Source organism: Pongo abelii, chromosome 1 (assembly GCF_028885655.2).
Source record: "Pongo abelii isolate AG06213 chromosome 1, NHGRI_mPonAbe1-v2.0_pri, whole genome shotgun sequence".
Taxonomy (NCBI): Eukaryota; Metazoa; Chordata; class Mammalia; order Primates; family Hominidae; genus Pongo; species Pongo abelii.
The window spans coordinates 51,300,570-51,325,367 of NC_071985.2; the positions used below are offsets into that span (position 1 = coordinate 51,300,570).

At 33.1% G+C, this 24,798-nt stretch overlaps 1 protein-coding gene across 2 annotated transcripts in view; it reads right to left on the reverse strand.

Annotated features, from left to right (window-relative positions):
* Positions 1-289: 289 nt before the first annotated feature.
* Positions 290-24,798, reverse strand: part of NEK7 (NIMA related kinase 7) — a 157,441-nt gene continuing 132,932 nt past the window's right edge. For both annotated transcript variants that reach the window (XM_002809656.5, XM_054523686.2), the window contains 3 exons: positions 23,641-23,735; positions 19,420-19,533; positions 290-3,295 (listed from right to left, as the gene is read on the reverse strand). In XM_002809656.5, the coding sequence (XP_002809702.2) occupies positions 3,185-3,295; positions 19,420-19,533; positions 23,641-23,735 (320 nt within the window). In that variant the 3' untranslated portion in view covers positions 290-3,184. The remainder of the gene's footprint in view (positions 3,296-19,419; positions 19,534-23,640; positions 23,736-24,798) is intronic.

Sequence of the window (24,798 nt, forward strand, 5' to 3'; positions counted from 1 at the left end):
CCCCTGCTCTAAAGATTCAAAGCAGTAAGATTAATATTCCTTTTTTTTTTTTTTTACCTTTTAGAAAACATTTCTCATTCAAAAACAGAAAATGATGTCCTTAGTTTAATGCATGTTGATAAAACTACTTTTTAGGATTCGTGTAATCTCTGTTATCACCCTTGTCTATTCCAATTCTTAAGCTTCTCCAAAATGGCAAAGTTATGAAAATGTGTAAGAACTGTTTCTGTATATTAAGTAAAATAAAAAATGGAAGACTTTAGGGTAAAAAATCATAGATACCCAGACATTTTACTGTATTCATTTTTATTTTTATATTTTTGTTTATATTAGGATATTGTACAATTTTCAAAGCTAATAACAGAAATTTTTGTATGTATATTTAAAGCATAACAAAATAAAAGTATTTCACAAAAGATGTCCATATTACAGTACTATTGAAATATGAGGCACAGGGTAAGTATGCATTTGTGGGTTAAAAACATAATACATTCATTTTAAAGAATAAACATTTAACGTGAATAACATTTTGGTTAAAATAAATATCATAGTAAATGTTAACAGCAACACCTGAAGTATATGGATACAAGAAAGGTGTTTTGTAATAGATACTATGTTGAATGGTAAAGCATTCATGAAATGGCTGTAATATCTTACTAAATTTACAATCATTGCACATTGTTGAGCACTTTATTTATATAGAGATACCCTTCATCCACCATTCCTAAACCTTACCATACAAAACAAAGTTACTCCATATTTTCACCTGGGTAACTGGTACCAATGTCTAAATAAGGTTTAGAATAGATATAGCTTTCATTTTACTGCTCCTCAAATCAATTCAAAAGTTTAACTTAATCAATACAAAATTTACTTATGAACACATATAAAGAACATTTTATAGGTGACTATATAAATTAGAGCTTCAAATCATCTTCATAATTCTTTGAAATTATTCCATTCAAAATTAAAATTTGATTTTTACACAGTGGTTTCTTCAGGAAAAATATGAACATTTAGATTTAAAAAGATATAATATTCGAAGCAAAAAGTTTCCACATGTAGAAATAATGAATTTCCCTGATCATTAAATTCTTCCCAGCTATTTCCTTCTAGCAGATATATTCACTGAGAAGAAAAGCTTAAATCTTTACTTAAAAGTCACTTTGAGGGGTCAAGCTAATGAATTTTAGATCTATGTATTCTTAAAGATTGCAAGAAAAAAAAGAGAGTATCTGTTCCAACCAGAGAACATTTCATCTCAATTATATTACATTAAAATGAACATGACATTAATGGTCAATAAGAATAATTCTTCTCATACTTCTAGGAATATATCTATGGATGCTCAGTATAAATGTTAAAAGTCATTAAGAGTGTGAGAAAAACAATGCATCTAGCCCTCAGGAAAAACAAACAAACAAAACAGATTTCCTTTACCTATTCCAAAATAAAATTACCCTTCAGAAACCATACATAACTGATTAGATTTCAGAAAACAAGAGTTCAGACTTTTTGCCCTTTATACATTTTTTAAGTTTACAAATGCTTGAAAGCATTCAAATGAGTGTAAGAAAAACACATATGAAAAACAAAACCAGCAGTTACATCGGCTAGAGGGAAGTGTTCTTTGAACATGAGGTTTTCACGTTGGCAGGATAATTCATCCAAGGTTGTAAGATGGCACAGAGTCCTTTAACAGTGACTTCCTCTTGGCCTTTAGGCTTCACAGTTCTGTGAGAAACTGGTCGCCACTAATACGAAAGCATTCAGGGAAAACACATCTGCACAACAGCATTTACGAAATTCTGCCCATTTCCTTAAGCTACACGAAGTGTTACCATCTCAGTCATCTTCATGAACAAATACAGTACTTTACTCAAAAGCTTCTCAATAGAAATATTAATCTCATAACAATTCTGGCTGTAGTCATGGCCAGTTTTCATTTTATTAAGCATATTCTAGAATTACAACCTTGTCAAATGAATTGTAACTGTATCAACATTCACAGGTACAGTATAACACACATCCTTTCTTCCTCTTTAACAAGACCAAACATGCATACAGGGTGGCCCAAATTTTAAAAAGTTTAAAAAAATGTTTTCAATCCAGGAAAAGTGTTGGTATACCAAATATCTTTTAAAAGGGTATTATACTCTCAGAAAGTATGAAACATTAATGGATAAAATGCACATACAATATAAATAAGAAAGTAACTTGAAGAATAATATAAAAAAATTTCTGAAGGGGACCAATCAGAACTTCAATAAAACATGAATAAAAACTTAGGCTTATATTATAGTGTACAATTATGTGTTAAAATGCACTTAAATTTATAAAGAAATTGAAATATAGTACTACAAGGTTATTCAAAGAATAGTCTTCAAATGTACAAACAATAATAAAAACACACAAAAAAAGCCCTGGGCAATGTGCAACTTTAAAAATTATTATCACACCAGCCAAACAAATCCTTAACCACTTTTTAAATGGATTCATTTATACCATTTCAATGCAAAGAGAATATCAAAAATATTAAAACAAAACAAAAAACTCTTCAGTGTCTGACTCACATTTTGTCCCCAAATCTTCACATTTAATAGTTGCATTTTGAATGTATAAGCTAAGAGTTTTAAATGTTTCTCAAATAGTTTGTGTCTACATTTATCATAAGAATCATATTTGAAAACTACTCTGCTAAACTAAAACTAGTACTTCAAACGTTTAAAAATAAAATCATCACAAAAGTTCACAATTGTGTTCATCTCAATGTCCATAAATTACTAAAAAAGAAACAAGTCACATGTTCAGATACTTTCTCTCAGGTATGAGTCTATTCTGATGTGTGCCAAGCTGCACCTTCAATATTTGGCACTGACAGTCTATCTAAACGCAATTTATCAGCAGAAAACTGTAAGAAATTCTATAAACCTTTAGCCATTCAAAACCATCATGTTTCATTTTCTCTCCTAACATGCAATTCAGTTATTCCGAAGTCATTAGGGGGTTGCAAGGAGGTGATTTAGGCGACTGGTACAAAATGAAGCTTATATGAAAACTGGTTAAGGATTCAAAGCACACTAGCTCTGAAATATTAATCTTAACACCAGACATAAATGGGGAGGTATGACTTGCACAAAATACTTTCAATTACTTTGGTTACACTCTTCATGATCTTGCATGTTTAGCTGCTTGCAGTGCATGCATGCATCCTCTTCGCTACGTCATAAACATAGGTGACATCTGGTCGCTTCTCTGGATCTGGGTTGATGCACATATTAACTAACTGTCGGAGCTGTGAAGAAAAACAATAAAACCTGATTAAGACAACTATTTTTGGTTAGCTTACTGAAAGGAAGAAATTATGAATAGCTATAGATTTTACAAGGGAAGTACATTTTCTGACTAAACATTCACTGTACTAGAAATATATATAGGACTGCTGCCAATGATTTTACAATAAGTTAAATGTTCTATGAAGTGCATTGAATGGACAGTATTAATGTCAAGCAAGAAGTATTTTCCACAATCAGAGGCTTTAAAATGGACTCTGTTTTTTTTTCAGAGTTTAATCAGAAGATAGCAGTCACTGAGGACACTAGGCTTGTAACCGTAAGTCTCCAAAAAAACTGTAAATACACACATACATATTTGATCTAGAATCTACTACAACAGACTTAATTGTAAGTTTAAATAGAAGGCAATTAGAGTAGACACACATTTATAATGAACCATTTTGTACAAATATATATTAAAAGTTTTATGTTAAATTTTGTATTAGAGAAAAAAACACTCCTTTAAACTAATTATAGTAAATTATAAGGGAAGTTATAAGTATTATTCCAATCCTTAATTGTGTATAGAGTATTTAAATGTCCTCACTTTATAGATGAGAGAGTTGAGGTTTACTATTTTATTCTATTTATATCATAGAATAAAAGCAGATTTCAATAAGTTAAGAAAGTACCCTCCTATATGGTCCTCGATCCATCGGGTAGAAGAATATAGGATTTTATTCTCAATTCTAATTTCCATCAGTTTATGAAACTATGTGTCAATGTAACATTGTATATGATCTTCATAGACAATAAACTAAGAGGAAAAACTATATTCTTTTGCTTTGTAGGTCTCTTTAGGAACAGTTTAGACATTTTGAGAATTTGCATTAACTTTGGCCATGATATTAGCACTTAGTAAATTTTCAAATTAGCACAATTTCTTCATAGTTCTCAATTTCTACCATAAAATAACTTTCAACCAGAGAAAATACAAGTGATGATTAAAAAGCGTGGGCTGAAGATGTTGCTAGTGCTATGGAGAAGGCTAATGACACTGAGAAATGTCATTCTGAAAGAGGAGGTGAGTCAAAGAGTCTGCCAGATGAAGGGTCAGAGTTTGGTAAGGAGTACAGTGAAATGGAAACCAGTCTTGTTGAAGGCACTTTGTAGCTCTGTGCCCTTGGGTAAGTCACTGTCTCTGGAGGTTCATTTCTTCATCTATTAAATAGGGAGGTTGGAGTGGATGACCTATAAGGGCTGTTCTCGTCCTAATCTCTTACATTTTATGATTCTAGCAGAATGAAATTTAATGAATCAATTTTAGCTACATTTGGAAATTCAACAATGTTTCATAGTAATGTTACACCCACTGGGAGAGCCTGAAGATTTGAATTTATATTCCTTGCAAAAGAGCAGAGAACAGCATTAAAAACCCTCAAGGGGTACAGCAATACACAAGGCATTTTATTATGGTGATCTAAGAGAAATTTACATCAGAAAGAGACTGGCATTTTACCAGGTTACCAAAAAAACAAACAAAAATAAATATATTCAGTCATACACAATGCAGAAGAAAGGGGGAAAAGCACTTATAATAACACATAATTTAAAAGATAATGTGTTCTAATGGGTCATCTAGCTGTCAGATATTTTCTTTAGAGATAAAAACAAGAAAGCAAGCAGAAAGAATGGCAGGAAAAGATAACCGTGGCACAAAAAGTTCATTATATTTAGCTAAAATACAATTAGATGCCTGCAGTAACAATTTTTTGACTTCCTAACACTGCCACATCCTTCAAGCTGGTTCAGAAACCTTACTTTTCCTGTGTAATAATTCAGAATAGGGTAGAATTTGCAATCACTAAGAATGAATGACTGGCCCTTAAGTTCTCCTGGCATGAGGAAAAACCAAGATTAGAGATATAATGATGCAAGTTTAGCTGAAGAAGACAGTGATTCTCTAGTTCACCAAAGTAAAAAGACAAGAATTGGGAATAACAAAAAGGGAGAAAGACAAAGAATAAGGTAAACAGGTAGTGGGAGTGCCAGTGAGCAGCTGCTTCTAAACTGCTCCTTTAAGGATGGCCTTTCAAAGGGATGACAGGTCAACTGGTAACCTTGTGGCAGGCAGAGCCACAGCACTGTGGAGTTTGCTTTTCCCTCCCCACTTATTGATTCAATCTCCACCAAATACGAAGTGTGTCTTGTCATAAAGAGTTTCCTTTTCCAGAAGAATCAACAGGGCTATCACCATATAAAATCAGATATGTGAAATACAGAATATGCATACTTTACTATATTTATGAATCAATCTGTTGATAACTTTTCCTCAATTATTTGTTACATTAAAAAATTAATAAAGTATAAAAAGAAAGAAAACCTATGAAATTAAGATATGCTTTGGGAATGCTCCCACTTATCCACTCCAGCAACATTTCTAGATGATCTACTCTGCAAGAGACACTATGCTGGTGATACTTGATGGCACCGGATAAGACAAAGGACCTGTCCACAAGGGAAGGCTTGTTGTCCAGGATAAGAAGTGAGAGAATGACTCATTTTCCTTTCTAACCATCTGACTCTTTTGTTCTTTCTTTTTGCCCCTCTCTTCCATTTTCATCCATTCATTCAATTGTTCATTCAATAGTTTCCAATGGAGTATTTATTATGTACCAGACACTTTGTTAGGTGGTTAAGGATAAAGCAATAATGAAAAATACACAGCACAGGCCCTTAAACAGCTTACAATCTAGCGGAAGATAGAACAAAGAAACAAATGTGAAAGTGAGGAAATCATAAAAATAATTATATTATAAACTACAAAGTGATAGGTATCTCAAGAGATATCTGTGAGATAAAGGTAAAGATTAAGTGTAGCTGCCCAGAGGAGGAAATAATTACTTTCCTCTTTTTCTAAAATCTGTTTAACTATGAGTTGTTGCACCTCGTTCACGGAGGTATCGATACCCACACAGCTGACAGTATCCTTCTCCATTCTAAGTACTGCAACCCTCATCTTGGGTCACTTTCACATTTATTTGATGTGAATCAATACAAATCTCTTTGATTACCTGGCTGTAATCTTCACCTTCATACCAATTTAGTCTCTGTCTTCCAAGGACACAGCCTGTTTCTTAAAATGCTGTGTCACATCAGAAATGTAAGCACACACTCCCGTCCTTCTGTGTCTCTCCCTCCCTTCCTCCAGTATGGTTGTGTTTGATTTGACTGAGACCATTTCCAATCCCTTTCATCCTGGTCAGCTCTATCCTTTTGGATTTACATCATTCAATTCCGGCCTAGACCTTAACTTCCCTGACGTTTTCTTCCTAGTTTCTTTTGTAGGTTTATCTTCCTTTGAAAAATCTACCAAATGTTGGTACGCCCTAAATATTTTCCTTTCCTTAAGTCTTTTCCCGTTTCACTCTTCCTTCTTATCTTCAACAACTGCACTTACTCCCATGCCTTCAATAACCACCAACATGCTGAGGAACACAGGTTATCTGTCTCCAGCCTAGACCTCTTTGCAGGCTCTGTTCCCATACCTCCAACTGCCTTCTGAGTAGAGCTACACGTAAATATTCACATTAAACATGTTTAAAACTGAAATATTAGTATTTTTTTCTCCCTAACCGGCTCTTCCTAACAGCACCTTCAACTTCTTAAGTCAAAAATTTGGAATTCATACAAAACATCTCATCATACTTCCTTCCCACCTGCCTAACCATCAGCAACCAGTCCTATTGGTCTCAGGCTCCTTAAACCTTGTGTTTGCTCCTGCCACACCATCTCCATTGCCACACTCTTGGAATAGTCTTCCAGCTGATGGCTTTGCTTTCGGTTGTCTTCCAATTTCCCTAGCACTGCCTAACTAGCCAGGTGATGCTTCAACTTTAAGCATTTCAATGGCTCCTCATACCTCTTAGAACAGCTAAGGCCCTTAGCCTGGCATAATATGAGCCACTAACATCAGTCTCCTGCTTCCCTTTCCAGGCTCCTATTTAGACCCAAACTCCTTCTCCCTTCCCCCACCCCATCCTATTTTCTAACCGTAATAAAGCACTTGTAGTTCTGTGCTTGCCAAACTGCTTTATGCCCCTATATCTTTGTTTATGCTGCTCCTCTAACACCTCCCTCAAAACCCCTAGCTCTCTCATCTGTCTGCCTTACCCAAGCATCTCCTCACTGTATATCTCTTCTCTAAAGTCCTTCCTCATTACTGTGTTTGCTACGTGGAACTTACCCTATTCTACTTGGCCCCCAGTGTACCCTTCACATACTTGTATTAAAGTCCTTATAACACTTTATTGTACTTCATTAAATGTCTGTTTTCTTCTATTAAACTGCAAGATCTAGAGGATGGATACTGGATGAACAGTAAGTGCTCACTGGCTTGCTGAATGAATGAAAGAATGAATGGGTAACTTCTGGCTGAGGAAAAAAGAAAAGGTTTTGTGGAGGTGGTATCTGAGCTGAGGTCTGAAGCAAGAACATAATCTTAATATATAAAAGGGGTGGAGAGAATTCTAAGCAGAGGTAACAGAAGGAACCTTGATTCTTGGCCGAAGAAAGTATGATGTGTGTGAAAGCAATGGCAAGTACTTCTGCATGACTGGGGAGCAACAAGGATGAAATGATAAGCTGAGGTCAAAGAAAAGAAAGATCTAAGGGGTTTCAAATCTATTCACACAGACAATGGGAAATCAGTATTTAAGGCAAGAGGGAGAAATCATTAGACTTGTGCTTCAGCACATATTTTCTTGGTACAAAGACAGACAAAAAGAGAACAATGCCAGCAGAATGCTCAATTAAGTTCCTCTAAGATTTCAGGCAAGAAATAGCATTCATCAGAAGTATTCACCAGGGTATCTGAAATGGGATAACAGAAGTGGTAACACTAAAGGAGGTGTGGCCTGGAGAGGGCAAGAAGGATACTTTTGAGTTTTTAAAGTCATCACTTTTGAGATACTGACACATTGAGATTTGAGTAGAAATATGAATGCTTGAATTTTGGGTTTAATTCTGCATTCATATCGAGATAACTGAATTGTATACATTAAATAACTTTCGTGAGTCTACCAGATCTAGATTATGAAGATAAAGGAGACAGCTCAAGTAAAAAGTTGTTAACCTATGTTAAACAATCATTTTTAATTATATGCTTCTCTTCAATACTCATGTGTTGATTTAGTCTTGCTTAATGGCAGGTATCATTCTGGATAAAAATATTTCATATTTATATAGAACTTACCATTTTACAAAATCTTCCATATAATTTTAACAGTTATTTTTAAAGCACCATAATCTCCCACAACAGTCTCATTTTATAGATGAAAAATCCAAGAATGAATTAAAAAAATTAATGGTGGAACTTGAGTTGGAACCCAAGGCATTTGATTTTTTTCAGGCAGGTCTTTTACCACTTGCCATTGTTGACAGCTTGTTTACTTTTACTTTTACCTACTTGTTCTTTTGGTTTGAATTTCTCATGATGCTTAATACAGCTATATATACATGATGATTATTAGTAACACTAATTTCAAATCATTTCCATTATAAAGGGATGCCACTTGATTTAAGGTATCATCTGAGTTCCAGTCAGGAGACATGAGTGACTAGATATTAACAGGTCATCATAGAATGGAGAAAGTAACATAGTTTATTCCACTCAGAGATTGGTCTGACTTTTATTCAGTGAACACAGTGATAAGATGGTTCAAATTTCACTAAGGGTGTCCACCTGACATGTTGTTTGTTTTCCCTTAAGCAAATCGGCAGAATAGAATCCAGGTTCTTGTCAAAGAGTATATAACCTTAAATAGTGTGCCATGTAGTGGGTCCTATCAAATTCTTGTTGAGAATTAAAATTTAGGGAAGACTCTGTAATGAATAAAAGTCATCTTTACAACTTTGGGTAATCTAAGTTCTATCCTTTATTAAATTAGACCACCAGAAGGCTGCATCCTGGGAGCACATTTGTTTATCCTGCTGACAAAGCGCCTTTCCAAAACTGTGCTTTGATACTTGCTTTTGGATTTTATCAAACATCACTTAGGTATTTGCTGTAAAATTGATGTCGAAGACACTGCTTAGTACATTACTCAAAGATCTTCATATGAGATATTTATACCATAATTTAGCAGGAGAAAACTTTGTCTTCTGTGAGGAACTATTAATAGTATATTTCCCCCTTATAAGCAGAAACTAATTTGCTTACTGTGTTTCCCTTTGTGCCATGAGATAAAGGAAGCAATAACTAAATGAGAACCTCAATCACAGCAAGTCTGTTGGTCATAACACGTATACATTTACATTCCCTTCTATCCCTGGTTCTGAATTTTACTTAAATGTCCTTTCTAACAACAGGTAAGTCATGTCCATTGCAATAAATTGTCTCAAATATTTCTAAAGAAAAGTGGATTGTAAATTACAGAATAGGAGATTTATATAGGCTGAATTCTGAATTTGATGTAATTTTCCTTGGTATTTATGAAATAACTATTTGTTGTTCTAAAGATATACTTAAATAGACCTGTTACTCTAGTGGGGGTAAAATAAGTTGCAAAAGTCTTTTGGTATAATAAGGGGAAAAATCACAAGTAACCTACTTTTACGTTATAAACAACCACAGACTAAGTTTTATGCCTTTAATGTTAATAATTTGATTTAAAAATGTGAATTCATATGGATCCATGAATAGTCTCTTGTAAGACTAAATAACAATTATAAACAAGGTCACATCTCACTCCTTCTTTTAATGAATACAAAATTATAATACCACTTTAAGATTGTAGAGTTATTTGTGCTCCTGCCATCATGAATAGGAGGATAAAATAGTCACCTGTGTATTATAAACCAGGAATTGTATTAAGAGCTAGGGTTTAAAATTTATTAATTAGAAGAAGAGAAAAACCCATTTTTACAATGTTAAATATACGTAATAGGTTGACTCGTGGTTACTAGGGGGTTACTTTTTGCAGCTAGTGAACATACCTGGGGTTATATAGTACTTAGACTTAGATATTCCACAGAATTACTAGTTTTTCTAAGACTCCGATGGAGAACTGAAAATATAGTCCCCTGAACATTTTCAGATCAAAATATATCTCCTTATGCTTTTTGAGATAACTCTAGGGTTTCAACTAAATGCTAGTTCCAATGCTTGACTAAAGAAAAACTATTTCCTAAAAGCTAATATTTAATATTTATGAACGATTCTATGCATTTTACATGATTTAATTTATTCAATCTTCATAAAAACTCTATGGGGTGGACACTACTGGTATGTACAATTTTATAGAGTAGTAAAATTTCTAAGGCCACAAAGACATAGGGGCAAAGTCTGGATTTGAACCAAAGCAGTCTAGCTCCAGCGCCCAAGCTTTTATATACAGTACTATATTATACTGCCCGGGAAAATTCCAACTTGATCTGCAGGGTCCCTCACGCCCACCTCTGCACAAAGGTGGGGTGACCTTCCACACAAAGATAGATTGTTAGGTTATTAGATTTTCAAAAGAATGTTAGCTGTAACATCAGTTCCTCGGGTTTCTAAAATTAATGGATCTGCCTTCACATTTCATAGGCCAATTCTGATCAAAAAACAAACCAAAAAATTTTCTCTAGAGTTCTGCAAAATTCCCAATAAGATACAGGCCTACTTTATCTGTGAGGGATATATTTAAATGATGACACCAAAATATTCAGATTATTATGACTAGAGGGATAATTTTAATGTTATTTCTAATCTGACTCATGAAATGGCAGTAAACTCCCTCCAAATGAAATATAGTTGATTTTTGTCACAGAACAATTTCTTTACTCCGGATTACAAACTTACATGGTGACCTGATGAACATAAGAAATACCGCTAAGTTTTTTTTTCCAGATATCAAATAATCAAAATGAGATAAAGATCTTAGACATCTCCCTCAGTGTTTTACATTTTTTAAAAGTTTCTGTTAACCTCTGGAAGGAATAAAGTTATTTTAAAAACTTTTAACATTTATCCCATATTGTGCAATGATTCTAAGTACTACATTCTTAACCATGTTCAAGGAAAATGTGATCAGATAATAAAATTAAGAATTTCATATCTATTCCGTCATGTCAGGTTTCAATTTCTAATAGTATTAGTCAATCACTTGTTCAAAACATTTCTTATCCTTGAATTGAGGGAGTTAGCTTTCTACTTATTGCTTTAAATTTTAGAAATAATTCCAATATCAGTAGATATTACAACATTAATAAGAATAAATACAACTAAGTAAGCATTTCATGGTTTATGTTATCTCAGAAAATTTAGTTTGCATCACTTTCTACTTGTTTGTAAAAAATGTCTACTTTCTTGCTTTTATAAAAATTGTTTTATATGTTAAAAATAAGGCAAAAGTAAAGGTCTGAATATACAAAAGCCTTTGCAAAATCAGAGAAAACTGTTTAATTCAGATGCTTCACAAAAATTTAAAAAGCAACACAGAAACACTTAAATGAAACAAAGTATATAAAGTAAAAATAAAATGGATTCTCTACAACATTCCTAAGGGATTACGAGGTCATTAACTGTAAGGAAATTAATGAATGTTCTCAATAAAGTAGAGAAAATACTAATATATTTTGATCTGTATATTTCTAAAGAGATATAAAAGCAAATAGGTTGATACCAGAAATATTAAAAAGAAGACAGTGTTAACAGTCATTGTTGTCAGGGTGATAACCCAATTACAGATCAAGTTCAGTCACGTACAGGTAATAACAATAGGGCTCTTTGTGCGTTATAGCTTTAGGTCACTAACACAATTCTCAACAGAATAATAAAGACTAGTGCTATTGGTACTGTTTCTTTTTCACCCCCATCTTAATCCCTCTGAGACCAATTATGTTATGTCAGCCTCCCGGATATACCCAATTTCCATCTACCCAAGGACACATTTTAGCACCCCAAAGTGGGTCTAATACATTAAAGTACACTATATTTTGGAGCTTTAGATATTTATACAAAATGATTAGGTGTATCCAACTTGTACACCAAAGTGTCACTAGTGATTGACTTGGGGGTAAAGGGAAAGGGAAAAGAAAGTAATCTTACACAGATATAAGTAATGTAATGTCTATATTTCACAACTGAAGATCATTCAGTGTCTTTTGAAAACTGTGAAAGTCTTACAGAAAGTTACATGATTTTGTAGGATCCCACAGGACATGTGAAATATAGGACACCGTTTTGGATTCATGTCATCAAGGAGCAAGTCCCCAGTGTCGCTTCAGAAGCATAGGTGAACAAAGAGACTGCTTAACTATATTTTTTAAACAAAAATAGAACATTCAAAGCTTAAAGATCTAATCTTACATGGCAACTTTCAGCAAGGTGGCCAACTGATATTGTAAGTGATGAGAGTGTTAAATTTACTAAAACAATTTATAGGAAAGAAAATCAAATGTTATTAATAGTGTTTGAGATAATACTGTTAATTTTAATAAATAATGGCACAATTATATATTATTGATTTTATTATATATCTCTCTCTACATTTTAAAGTAAAATACTCTTACCTCAGCATTTGATTACATGTTTGCAGAGACTGCAGAAATATTTGTACAGAATTACCTTCAGACATTATTTGTGCCATATAAAATAATGTCCTTCTTTTAAATAATCTTGGGAAAATGTATTAGAAAAAAACCCTCTAACAACAACTTAAACAACTGTGGTTAATTTCCAGCAACAACTCCAGAAAACTTACATAGATCTATTAAAATTTGTAAATCTAGCAATTACAAACTAAAAATATTTGGACTGCTCAAATGAATAAAAAAGTTTTATAAACTTAACTTCAAAGATGCAAAAATAATCTCTACATGACAGTTTCATCTTGTTTTTTTTTTCTTATTTATATAAAGCAGTTATTTTCATGAACCAAAACAAAGGTCATGGTTTTTGTTACTGACTTAACTCCCTTAAAAATCTTCTTTAAATATACTCTAAATTTAAAAATAAACAAAAATTATTTATAAATATTCGGTTTGAAACCCAGTTATATTTTTAAAGCTTTCATTTAGTGATTTCCTTTCCTTAACAGTAGCCATTTGAAAACAAAGTATTAGTAAAATTATGACAAACTGTAACTTTTTTTGTTCAATATATTATTGATCAACATGTTTGCTATCTTGAGATATATGCTTGGTTTTTCATACTCAAATATATGGAAATAATTCCTACCCTTCTGCCGTTTCCTCATTCTTTCCTTTCAATGTTACACTGCCCCTGAGTTACCATAAGCCAGAAGAGCGTTCTAAGCAAATGCCTCATTGTGCCTCTGCCCTCTAACCTGCTATGCTTCTAGGGAAGGAGATTCCAGATAAATATGGTGAGTGAAAGGGTTAAGAACAGAGAGGAGAAAAATAAAGAATTAGTAAGTCTAAGAGTAAAAATCATGAAATGCTCATTCATAAAACACCTGAGAGTTTACTTTGGGCTCTGTGTTCTTGTAACACAAACAGGGGGATGCCATGCCGCATGGGTACCACTGTGATGTCCAGTGTTTGCTCTAAACATTGTCTAGGTCTCTATTTACTCATATGTAAAGTGGAAATGATGCCATTGCCCTTCTTTAACAGGAAAATTGATGATCGCATTAAAGAAAATGTGATTTCAAAAGCTGAAAAAAATTCAGTATTGTAATTTTATTCAAAGCCACATAAATATGTTATACTCTCCAATAACCTATAAATATCTGAAATCAGTTTAGTTCAATTAAAAATTTATTTTTGTTATTCACACATAATCAACCATAGGAAAAAAAACCTGTACTTTTTAATCCCTGTGTTCATTTTAAATACTCCAGAAAATCAAGACTTTTCTTGTTTCGACAATATAGGAAATGATGCCAGAAATTCTTAAACATTTGAGTGAAGCAGCAGGAAAGATATTATCAGGCTGCACTGCTAAACTATTCCAGGAGAAGCCAGAAAGAACCCTCCCCTCCTGCCTTCCATTTCTCTAACTTTAAAAAAAAAAAAAAAAAAAAAAAAAAAAGGAGAGGGACACTGTCCACCTAAGAAAGAAAGTCAAAAATAACAGAAAGGAGATAAAACCAAAATATATTTATTAGCACTTATGAGGTAAAAGTTTATGATTCATTCATATTAGTTATTTGATAGAATGTGACCTTTCAGGTTGATATTTTATGGGTTAATTTTTTTGAGTGGGCTCATTACTTGATTTTTTTAAAAAAACAAATAGTTTTCTATCTGTGGGCTGGAGGTATAAAGTCATAAAATGAACAGAAACTTAAGGTAAAACAAAAGAGACATTAAGTAATGTGGAAACCGATCACTAGGTTAATAATTCCGATTCCAAAATCACATTTTGTTGGTTTCTTCACCTAAAAAAGCGTTAATGAGACTTACTAAACTATCGAGTTTTTGAAAATATAATCAGAATATAATCACAATAACCACAAATATTGTATCCTTCAATAGTCTTTCTTATTTACAATACATTTAAAATTACTACTAAATAAACATCTGCCATAGCCACTAGTTCAGATCAGCAAGCACTTTTGTAATAATAGTCTACTTTATTAAAAACATTTTAACCGTCTTTCCAATGTTTGATAGATGCTTAAATTTCTTTTTCACTCAAAGCATTGTTTTTAGTCCTCAATTTATCTCTACTCAATTTTCTTCAACGAAGGGCACCCTTTATCCTTCTTTCCATTTCCATTTCTTAAACTTTCATCTGCAAACACTGTACTCAACTTACAGAACTTTCTTCCAAATCTACCTCCTCAAACCTAACATGAAAAGAAATGTTATGCTTTTTTGTTTGTTTTTGAGATGGAGTCTCGCTCTGTTGCCCAGGCTGGAGTGCAGTGGCGCAATCTCGGCTCACTGCAAGCTCCGCCTCCCAGGTTCACGCCATTCTCCTGCCTCAGCCTCCCAACTAGCTGGGACTACAGGCGCCCGCCACCACGCCTGGCTAATTTGTTGCATTTTTAGTAGAGACGGGGTTTCACCGTGTTAGCCAGGATGGTCTCGATCTCCTGACTTCGTGATCTGCCCGCCTCGGCCTCCCAAAGTGCTGGGATTACAGGCGTGAGCCACCACGCCCGGCCCAGAAATGTTATGCTAAAGCAACCACTGAGGCACCACTGTGTCAACCTTTCTTATGCCTTCTCTATTTAAACTAGGAATTTTTAATAACAAATAAAAAGTATTGAAAGAAACGAAGTATATATTTTGTTTGATATTAACGCTGACATTTTAACAGTATCAGTTAAATTTCTAAATAATTAACAATATAGCTATTTACTATTTTAGAGTTTCATGAGATGAGTTTGTGAACAAATAGACAATTTTGATGACTACTCCAATGTCTCTCAAAGAAATTAAATACTGAAATGGAAGGAAAACAGTCTATTTATCTTATTTCCCAGTAAATGGACACCTGGCATTACAGAGAAAATTATGCCTATGTAAAATAGGAAGTAATATCAATAAAAGAAAACTATCACATCCTCTGGCCTATCTTGTGAGTAATTTTCTGCCTTACTCTACAGAGAGTCCTTTGGAGAAGTTTCTCTCACTCATTCAATAGTCATTTATTGGTTCATCCTTTAATCTAACTCTGAGATTCCTACCCTCATTCCCTCAATCAATCAATCAAACAATTACTAAGCCTTTTAAAATGTGTCAGGCCCCAGGCCCTAGAGATATACAGATAAGCAGCAGAGTTACTGATCCTCAAGGGCAGGAGCTTGACAGTCTGCAGGGGGAGGCATCCATGCAAGGAAGTTACTACAACATGGTGTAACTGCCAAGGGAGGAGGCGATGGGGAGAGAAGAAAGGAGGTCAGAGAAAACTATGCAGGAAAACTTTATGTCCAAGCTATGTTTGAAAGGAAAAGAGTGAGTTTCTTTGAAAAGAACAGGAAAAAGAGGTATTTCAGAAAGAGGAAACATCATCTATAAAAGCATGAAAATTCATGGAACTTCTAGTAGAACTTGCATTGATAAGAGTTAGAGAAAGAAGAAAAGAATATCCGATGATCAATAATTCTTGAGAGAGGAGCCCAGGTCAGTTTACGACGGGCCTTTTGAATCACAATTCCTTATACATAAGTAAATGTTTGCTTCACTGTCACGAACAATACCAAGTTTCATTTAAACTAAGAGACATCTAAGGAAAGATATCTATATTTTCAACCCAGGACTCTTGTTAAATATAGTAATTGCCCATTGATACATGGATGAGATCATTACTAGAAAAGGAAAAAATACAAAACACCAAAAGAAATCAGAAATAAATATATTTAAGTCAGCCATAAAATATAGATTCCCTAATTTCACTTATGTGTAGCTGAAATATTTCAATCTAGAACCCTAATTATTTTTACACACGAAGACTAGCATAATTCAAAAGAAAAGATTTGACATTCAGGCTTATTTTTCTAGAACTTCTCATTTTTTGTTTTAATGCTTAACTGTTATATATGTTTTAGAATATAAGATAGGAAATTAAAAAGAAAAATCCCAAGCTTTTAAACTCTGGGCTCTTAAATATAATGACTATATCTAGAAATAAATTGTGTAAGGTTCCTGAGGATTCCTATCAACTGAGGCTGATTGGCAGGTATGGCTAGTATTCTCACAAAATCCTCCCTTAAAATCTTCTTTTGGCAGTAACCTTAAAAATTTGGCAGTAGCTACATAAATTTGATAAGCTCGTAAATACATACTTGATAAGTTAATTTGCTTAAATTTTTTTATTTTTCAAATAGTTACACACTCTGTTATCATTGTAGCTATAAAATTGACAAAATAAACTGTCTTTTAATTAAAAGTTCACTGTTGAAAAACTCTGTACTTCACTTTTTATTAGTTCCTGTATTTTGCCATACTAACAAATTAAATGGTATTCTGGATTTTTAAAAGATCTAAAAAGTCTACTTTATCAAAAAAATTTAAGACATTATAGCACTACCAAATTTGGGAATTTTTGGCTACCATGAATTCTGAATAATTATTTTACAAATTGAGTTCCTACTTAAGGAGAGAAAATATTTATTAGCACATCTGCATTTCAAAGCTCTTGTTTTGAGAACTCTTCTACATAACTAAATAGATTAAAGTAACATTGTTATACAGTTTGCATATTTTTATATTCATTTCTTTAGTAAGAATTATTTTCCACATTTACCTAGAAACTACAGCTTTCTATTTCATCAGGGAATGACAACAGATTTTACCAATACGAGGAATCACATTTTTTTGGAAAGTACACCATATAATGTGTTTTGCTTTACAGCTCTTTTCGAAACTGGTAACTATACAGAGTGAAGTAAAAAGTGGAATCTATTTTCCTTTCCCAACTCTAAGACCTTCTATCTGGGCCAGACTTTGATATTTGCCCCTTGGCTGAGAATCCGCATATCCAACTTCACACTTAGCTGCAGTGAAGTAGCCCTGCAGGCAGGCCGACTTCAACGAACCACTAGTGGTATCATCATTAAAATCCTGCTGAAGGTCACCATGGTAACCGCCTGCTGAGGCTTCACTGCTGCACTCGGCATCTCCTAATCAGCTACCATGTGAAATGCAAATTCAGACAGTCTGAAAATTAGTCAAGAAGAATAGGGGATGAGGATGCAGATATGTGAAATATTCATGCGCTTCATGGAAAAAAGAAGACAGCATGAATGACACAACAAAGAAAGGCCCCTGACATTCTTGCTATCATTTTGCATTATTGTTCACACCCTACTGTATTTCCAGGCCTGTAGTTCTGAAGTTGGTTTTGTGAAATGCCATATTTATAGTCTATACCCAAAATAGTAATTAAAAATGGCTAACATAATAGTATTAACATCAAATAAAGATAATACTTTTAAATTATCATCACTGCTGTGTAACAGTTTATTCTAATTACCTAAATACAAATGCTATGGAGAAAAAACAGGCATCACTGATTATCAGTATCAAAACTACCAGAAGCAAAAGTGCCTATTATATTCTAGGAACACAAATCCTTTACATGTGGTGAAAATTCTTTAGAGATATTTATTATTCAAGTTACATGAACTCAAATTTCCTTACATAATACTAAGACCCAATGCTATTCGTTTCACAATAGAAAGACTGACGTGATTACCTAATAAGTGAACATTATAATTGTTTTATATTTTTCCTTTTCTCCTTTCCATTTTCCTGAGGCAAAAAATCTGTTGCTCATGAGAAGGTGCGATGTCCTAACTCAATACACTATTTTCTCTGGGTAGGTCCCTGATGAGTATTCCATAAAGAGCTAATATGAAACATTTTAGTTGACCTGAGATACTGCTATTCTGCATACATCCTCCTTAAATATTGGTTAAATGATGATACATTAGGCTAAAATAGGAGATATTTTGTTCAATGAAAGACTGGACATTGGGTAGAGCCAAAACAACTCACTTCAATGGGTTACCGAAGCAAGCAAGCATTCAGACTCAGATCTTAATAAGGTAGCCTTCTAAGATTTTCAGCCACAACTAACACACTTTTTAAACACGTCTACAATGATAACCTCAAAACATTTCCCCAGTAGAATCTGAGTATAGCAGTGAGGTGATGATAGGACAGGTACTGCAAAGGAGGGAAGGTAAAACTTAAATAATAAGGCTCAGAGATATGTAGTTAAGAGATGCGTGTTTTGAGTTTTGGAAAACATGGACGAAAGGGAAGTTCTGCCAAAATAGAAAATTACAACTGTGTGCTGGTCTGGTCTGAGACTGTGAGAATAAGGAGTTAGCCCTGTTAGGAAGGGCCATCAGACATGATGATTAACTAGAGCCTAAGTATGAGCATTAATTCTGCCCTTTGCACCGTTCAGTACACCGTAGAGTCAGCTACTATTCTTATCACACCTAGAAAGTGGCCAATTTTACACCACACGCTGTGTTGTGTTGCACTACACATTATCAATTGCAGAGTCAACTCTTTAGACAGCAAGTCTCCAAGAGAATGAAAACAGAATTAAAAAGTGCTAGTTCTGCTACCTATATCATTCATTTTCATTTCTAGATAAAGTAAAATTTCTTAGTAAAATAAAAATGTTAGCAAAATGGACAACAGAAGAACATGTAGACTGAAAATGACTTACTTCTTCTGAATAGTGATCTGAAGGAAGAGGTGGGTAGTCACACTGTTCTATCTTCTTACACAGTGAGTATAAATTCATTTTGTCACCATAGAAAGGACTCTGTAATGCAGCCATCTGTAAAATGCCCCCAATGAAACTGATACAGTTAGATGGTAACTTAAAAGGTGATTTCATCAAGTATATTATATGAGGGTAGAAAATAATTACAAATATTTTAAATACAGTTATCTGGGCATTTTGATTTTTATGAATATCTTCTTCTGAGGAAATTTATTAAGAGTTAAAAATCTTACTGCAACTTTTGGTTATTTTTTTCCCAACATTTAAAATTCCCTAAAATGGAGAATTAGTTAGCACATTTCTTTATATACAAATGCAACATAAAACAATAAAGAAAAATAACACATAATTTAAAAACTCTTTGTACCTATAATGACACAAAAACTACTACTATATCTCACAACGAAACAGTCATCACAAGGTGTAGCTCAACCATACAGAACAAACATGAAACTGAAGTTAAAACTGAATTATAATCTAGCATAGGGAAGAGAATGCAGAGCATTTTCTCTTGCATAATAGTTTCTGAAGATAAAGGTTATTCTGAGGAAAAACAGTCTTTTCAATTTAAATGCAATAATTGATCCCCAAATAGTTTACAATGAATTAGAACTCTTTTCTTTTGATAATGTCTCAAAAACATTAAATTAAATATGTTCAAAAGCTCTATGAGTCATAGCTGTAATTCAAGGCTTCCAAATGAGATTTTTATGCAGAAAAACATGACCCAAAGGATGAACAACTTTAAAAAAGACATTATTGAATTTAAATTTATTTTAAGACAAGGTTCTAACTTGACATTTAAAGTGCAAGCAAGTACTGTGGTAAGCTGTGTTACAAACTAAAAATTCAATTTAAAATGTTCGCATCCTGTTCAAAACCTTCTAAATCTTTGAACCGCAGCAGCAAGAATACAACACGGAGTGCCAGGCTGCCCCAAAGTCAGTCACCCTTTTCTACATGTGCTAATAAGTTTGATTTTGGAAGGACAATGTGTACATTCCCCAGACAGGCAGAGTGTGTGTGAAACACGCTAGTCCATGCTGTGCTACTCAGTGAGCGTCAGTGGGGACAGGACAAGCTGAAAATGGCTCTCATCTGTCTTCTGTGCTCCAGACAGAGCTTTAACTCCTTCAGAGCCTTGACGAGAAGGGGATGGGATGGGAAATCAAAACTGGAAAGTAGCTCAACACATTTTTATGTTGCCTATGTTTTACATAAAACGTGCACACAACTATATAGAAGTACCTTAGGAAGAATTGTTTCACATGACGAGAAAAAAGTTAAAAACAATCTGAATGCCCCTAATCATATAAAACAATCTGAGAGGAAATTTCTAAAAGAACTACAATAATAATAATAATAATAATAATAATAATAGTGGTTTTTGTTTTAAATGCAAGGACACTTTAAGATAAATGTTACCTTAAAAATACACTGTATATATAAACTATAGTCTCTCTGTGTTTGCAAAACCTTAAGTAAATGTACATATATTCATTAGCATATTCTAGGCGTTCATTATAGTCCTTTTTCTCAGTACTGCAGTGTTAAAAAAAAAAAAAAAAAATCTGAATGTCCCCTAAGGAGTTAAACAGGAATAGTATATTTTCATGCATCTCCTGCTTTGACAGATGAAAAATGTCAACTGTCCTGTTTTTATTTTCAAGCTTTTGCACTATTCATCTGGTTCATTAGTGCATCTCGATGCTGCCCCTGACAGCTGCTCGCCCTCTCCTCCCAGCAGCTGAATTTTTCAGGCTAATTTGATCCTCCACACTGAGACGATCGCTAGAATGATTGACTTACTCCCTGACCTCCAGGGTCTGACTTTCCTGATTAGTATTCTGGGGGTGTCGGAGGGACGAAAGCCCACTGTCTGTCTTCGGGGCTGGTGGCAGCTCTCTTTTTTTTTGAACTGTAAGCCACCAACCTACAACCCTGTAAGGATGCAATTGCTGCACTGAACAATAAAGGAAATGTGTAAAACCTACTTTTCCATGTAAAGGTCCGTGTAGCAAAAGCACAGCATCTTGATTTTAATTAGTAAAGTCTACTTTGTTGCATATCAATTAAAACTGTACTGCTAGGTTTTTTTTTTTTTTTTTTGAGGTTTCAGGAATATTTGAAAGTCTAATTTTCTGAGTTTAAAATACATTTTCAAAAAAGGCTTCCTACGTCTTCATTGTTAATAGTAATTTTTTAGTGGGTACAATACAAAATACATGATGTTATGACCAATTTTTAAAAGCCAAACTGTTAGGTATTTCTATCAACAGTACATCGAAATATAACTGAAAGGAAATAGAACATAAATTTAAATTAAAGCTTTAGAAAAATTCTAGTTCTTCTAAAATATTTGCATGGAGAAATCAAGAAAATGCGTTGAGATGAAAACTAACATTAGCATGATAGATACTTTAACTCAAAATCATCCACAGTACGTATAACTCATGGATGTATGAATGTCCAAAGATGTTATTTTTATTTTTGTGGCATTTTAAGTCCACACAAAAATGGGACACCGTCTCTCAAAGGCAAATTCAAAATGTGATAAATTATTTCAGTTTTGACATGAGTATGCTAGATCTAAAAGAATTATGCAAACTTCCTCTCAAAAACCACTTATTACCTCAACAGAACTTTTTCTTTTTTTTGCTAAATTTAATCTAGTTATTGGAAACCAATTTGCTGTTTACTTTTAGGGATTTGAAGAGAAAATGTTGCTTTGATAATATCAGACTATGGCCTAAAGGAATCTAAGGTTAACTAAACAAATATAAAATATTTTAAATGTACACAGTGACTAACTTTTAAACATTATAGTAGCAATATAAACAATCCAGTTCTTTTTAGGATTGTACCAAATTATTAACAAAATATAACACAGTGAGCATAATTTCTTGTAATCTCATGTGCATGTAACAAAAACATGTTTTGTTACATTACTGACTCATAATTTTTCATAACAAAAATTATCCAAAGTATGAGTTTATTTAAGAATATTTAAAAATCCTTTCATTTTAAGTAGTTGTTAGTCACTTTAGTAGGAAGGACAAAACAAATAATTTCAGGTTCCTTAAATTAAGGAAATTTCAATCTGCAATGAATAAAATAATAAAAGATCATGACATACATTTTTAAAAAGTCAAAAAAACACCTCCTAATGCTCTACTTCCAAGTAATGGTGGCACAATTAAAATAGATGACTTCATCATATATTTCATTTAATTCTGAAGGACAAGAGACAGGAAATATATATAGTAGGAAATGCATTGGTTTCTATTTATCCTCTTTAGACTTCTCTCATATACACAGAGATATGAAAATGATTCCTACACAGGGATATGAAAATGCTTCCATGTATTACATTTCCTCACTTTATTAAAACCTACTTAGATATAGACTAATTTTTAACTAACAGCTTTGACTCAAAGCCTATATTCCTAGGAAAATTATCATTCAATTAAAAAAACAAAATTACAGAAGTCACTAGCTTGAGATACTTTTATACCAACACAGATGTAAAATGTGTTACTAACATGCTTTCTTTTATCCACCCAAATTATTACAGTGCAACATTTCTAGAGGACCTACCTACATGAATCCATCTTCCTTTGATAAATGATCACCAGTAGAACAAAAGAGAGAGTATTTCACTGAGCTTTACCAATACAAATTGTTACTCACGGAAACTAAATTGATAACCTAGAAGAACTATCTGTTTGCATACTATCCTTAATGCTAAATTACACCTGTGTAAAAGGGAAATAAAATATTGATAAAGATATTTACTACACTTTCATGTATTAAATCCAATCCATTATGCCTCTCCTGTAATGCATGGATCAAGAGTTACAGATGTTCAAACGTATATTTTTATAAATGCAAGATATACAGAAAGGTGTTATATTAACATAAAAGTTAATGCTTTAAAAATAAACTTCTCATCAAAAGAACACAATTTAAAAATATATTAGATGTGTAGGAATGTATAGTTATTAAATTCCATTATACAAAGTTATTAACCCAACGAAAATTCTTCATAATTAAAAAGGTGATTCTTAAACATCCAGAAAAAAGTAAGTATATACTATAAGGATAGAGGAAATATACTAAGTAAAACTGCATCAATATTTGGAATTTATCAACATTACCTACCTCATATAGTAGACAGCCAAGAGACCAGATGTCAGATTTGAAGTTGTATCCATTTTCATGTATTCTCTCTGGAGACATGTAATAAGGCGTACCAACTGCAAAAAAACAAACCAAATAAAATAAGAGGTATATAAAAATAAAGATGCAGCTGTGGTATAAAACTACATACAAAATTTTGAATTTAAAAACATCACCAAAATAATTCATTAGGATCGAAAGCTGTTTTTGAGAATACTAAAAACTTTTTAATTTCTTCTTTACTCCTTGACCCTTAAATAGTACATTAACAACTGCACTAACCAATGTGGTGGGTTAAACTTTATTTCCTTTTGATCAATCCAGGAAGAACCAACAGAGCATAACTAAGGGAAAAAAAGTAATTCTGCCAAGAATACCTACTTAAATGATTCACATTGACTTTATTTTTTAAAAAAGATATGGCTTGAATATCCCAAATAATTAAGCATGATAATTTATTTAAAAATAAATAGTATAACAATTTAGTAGAGTATGAGTAAATAAATCATATTTGTTAACTTTTACAGAAACATCCTTTAGAACACAGCGTGGCTGTTAACAAATGATGTAACACTTGATGCCTTACTTCCACTTTAGAAAGAATACCACAGACTTTTGTACATCAAAGGATTATATAATAACAAATGTGAAAGGGCACTGGCATCTCTGGAAAAATGTCTTGAGTTACTGTTACTACTGAGACCTTTTTAGAGACAAGACACTCAAGATAATTTTTGTTTTTGTTTGCTTGCTTTGATGTGCTAATACTTTTTCTTTTTTTATGACTGTTTTAGAAGATGCTATTAAACACTTGAAAATAAACAACAGCATATATGTTACACTTTGAAGTGTAAAAATATTTAAGTGACTTTCAAAGTGAGTATCTTTAATTTCAAACTCAGATGGCTATTTCATCATCATTAGTCTAAGGCTTTTTGCCAAATAGAAAGTCAAAGTTTAAGAACATTTAGAATCTTATTTACCTGAGGGAAGGGCTACCAAAAATATGTTGCTACTCAAAGAGAAAAGGGCATTTCCCTTTTTCTATTAATTTTCAAGACCTCCCCAGGTGTTTACTATAAATCTTAAATAAGACTAACAAGACTGAATAGGGGTCTTTAGTCAGAAGCAACAAAAAGA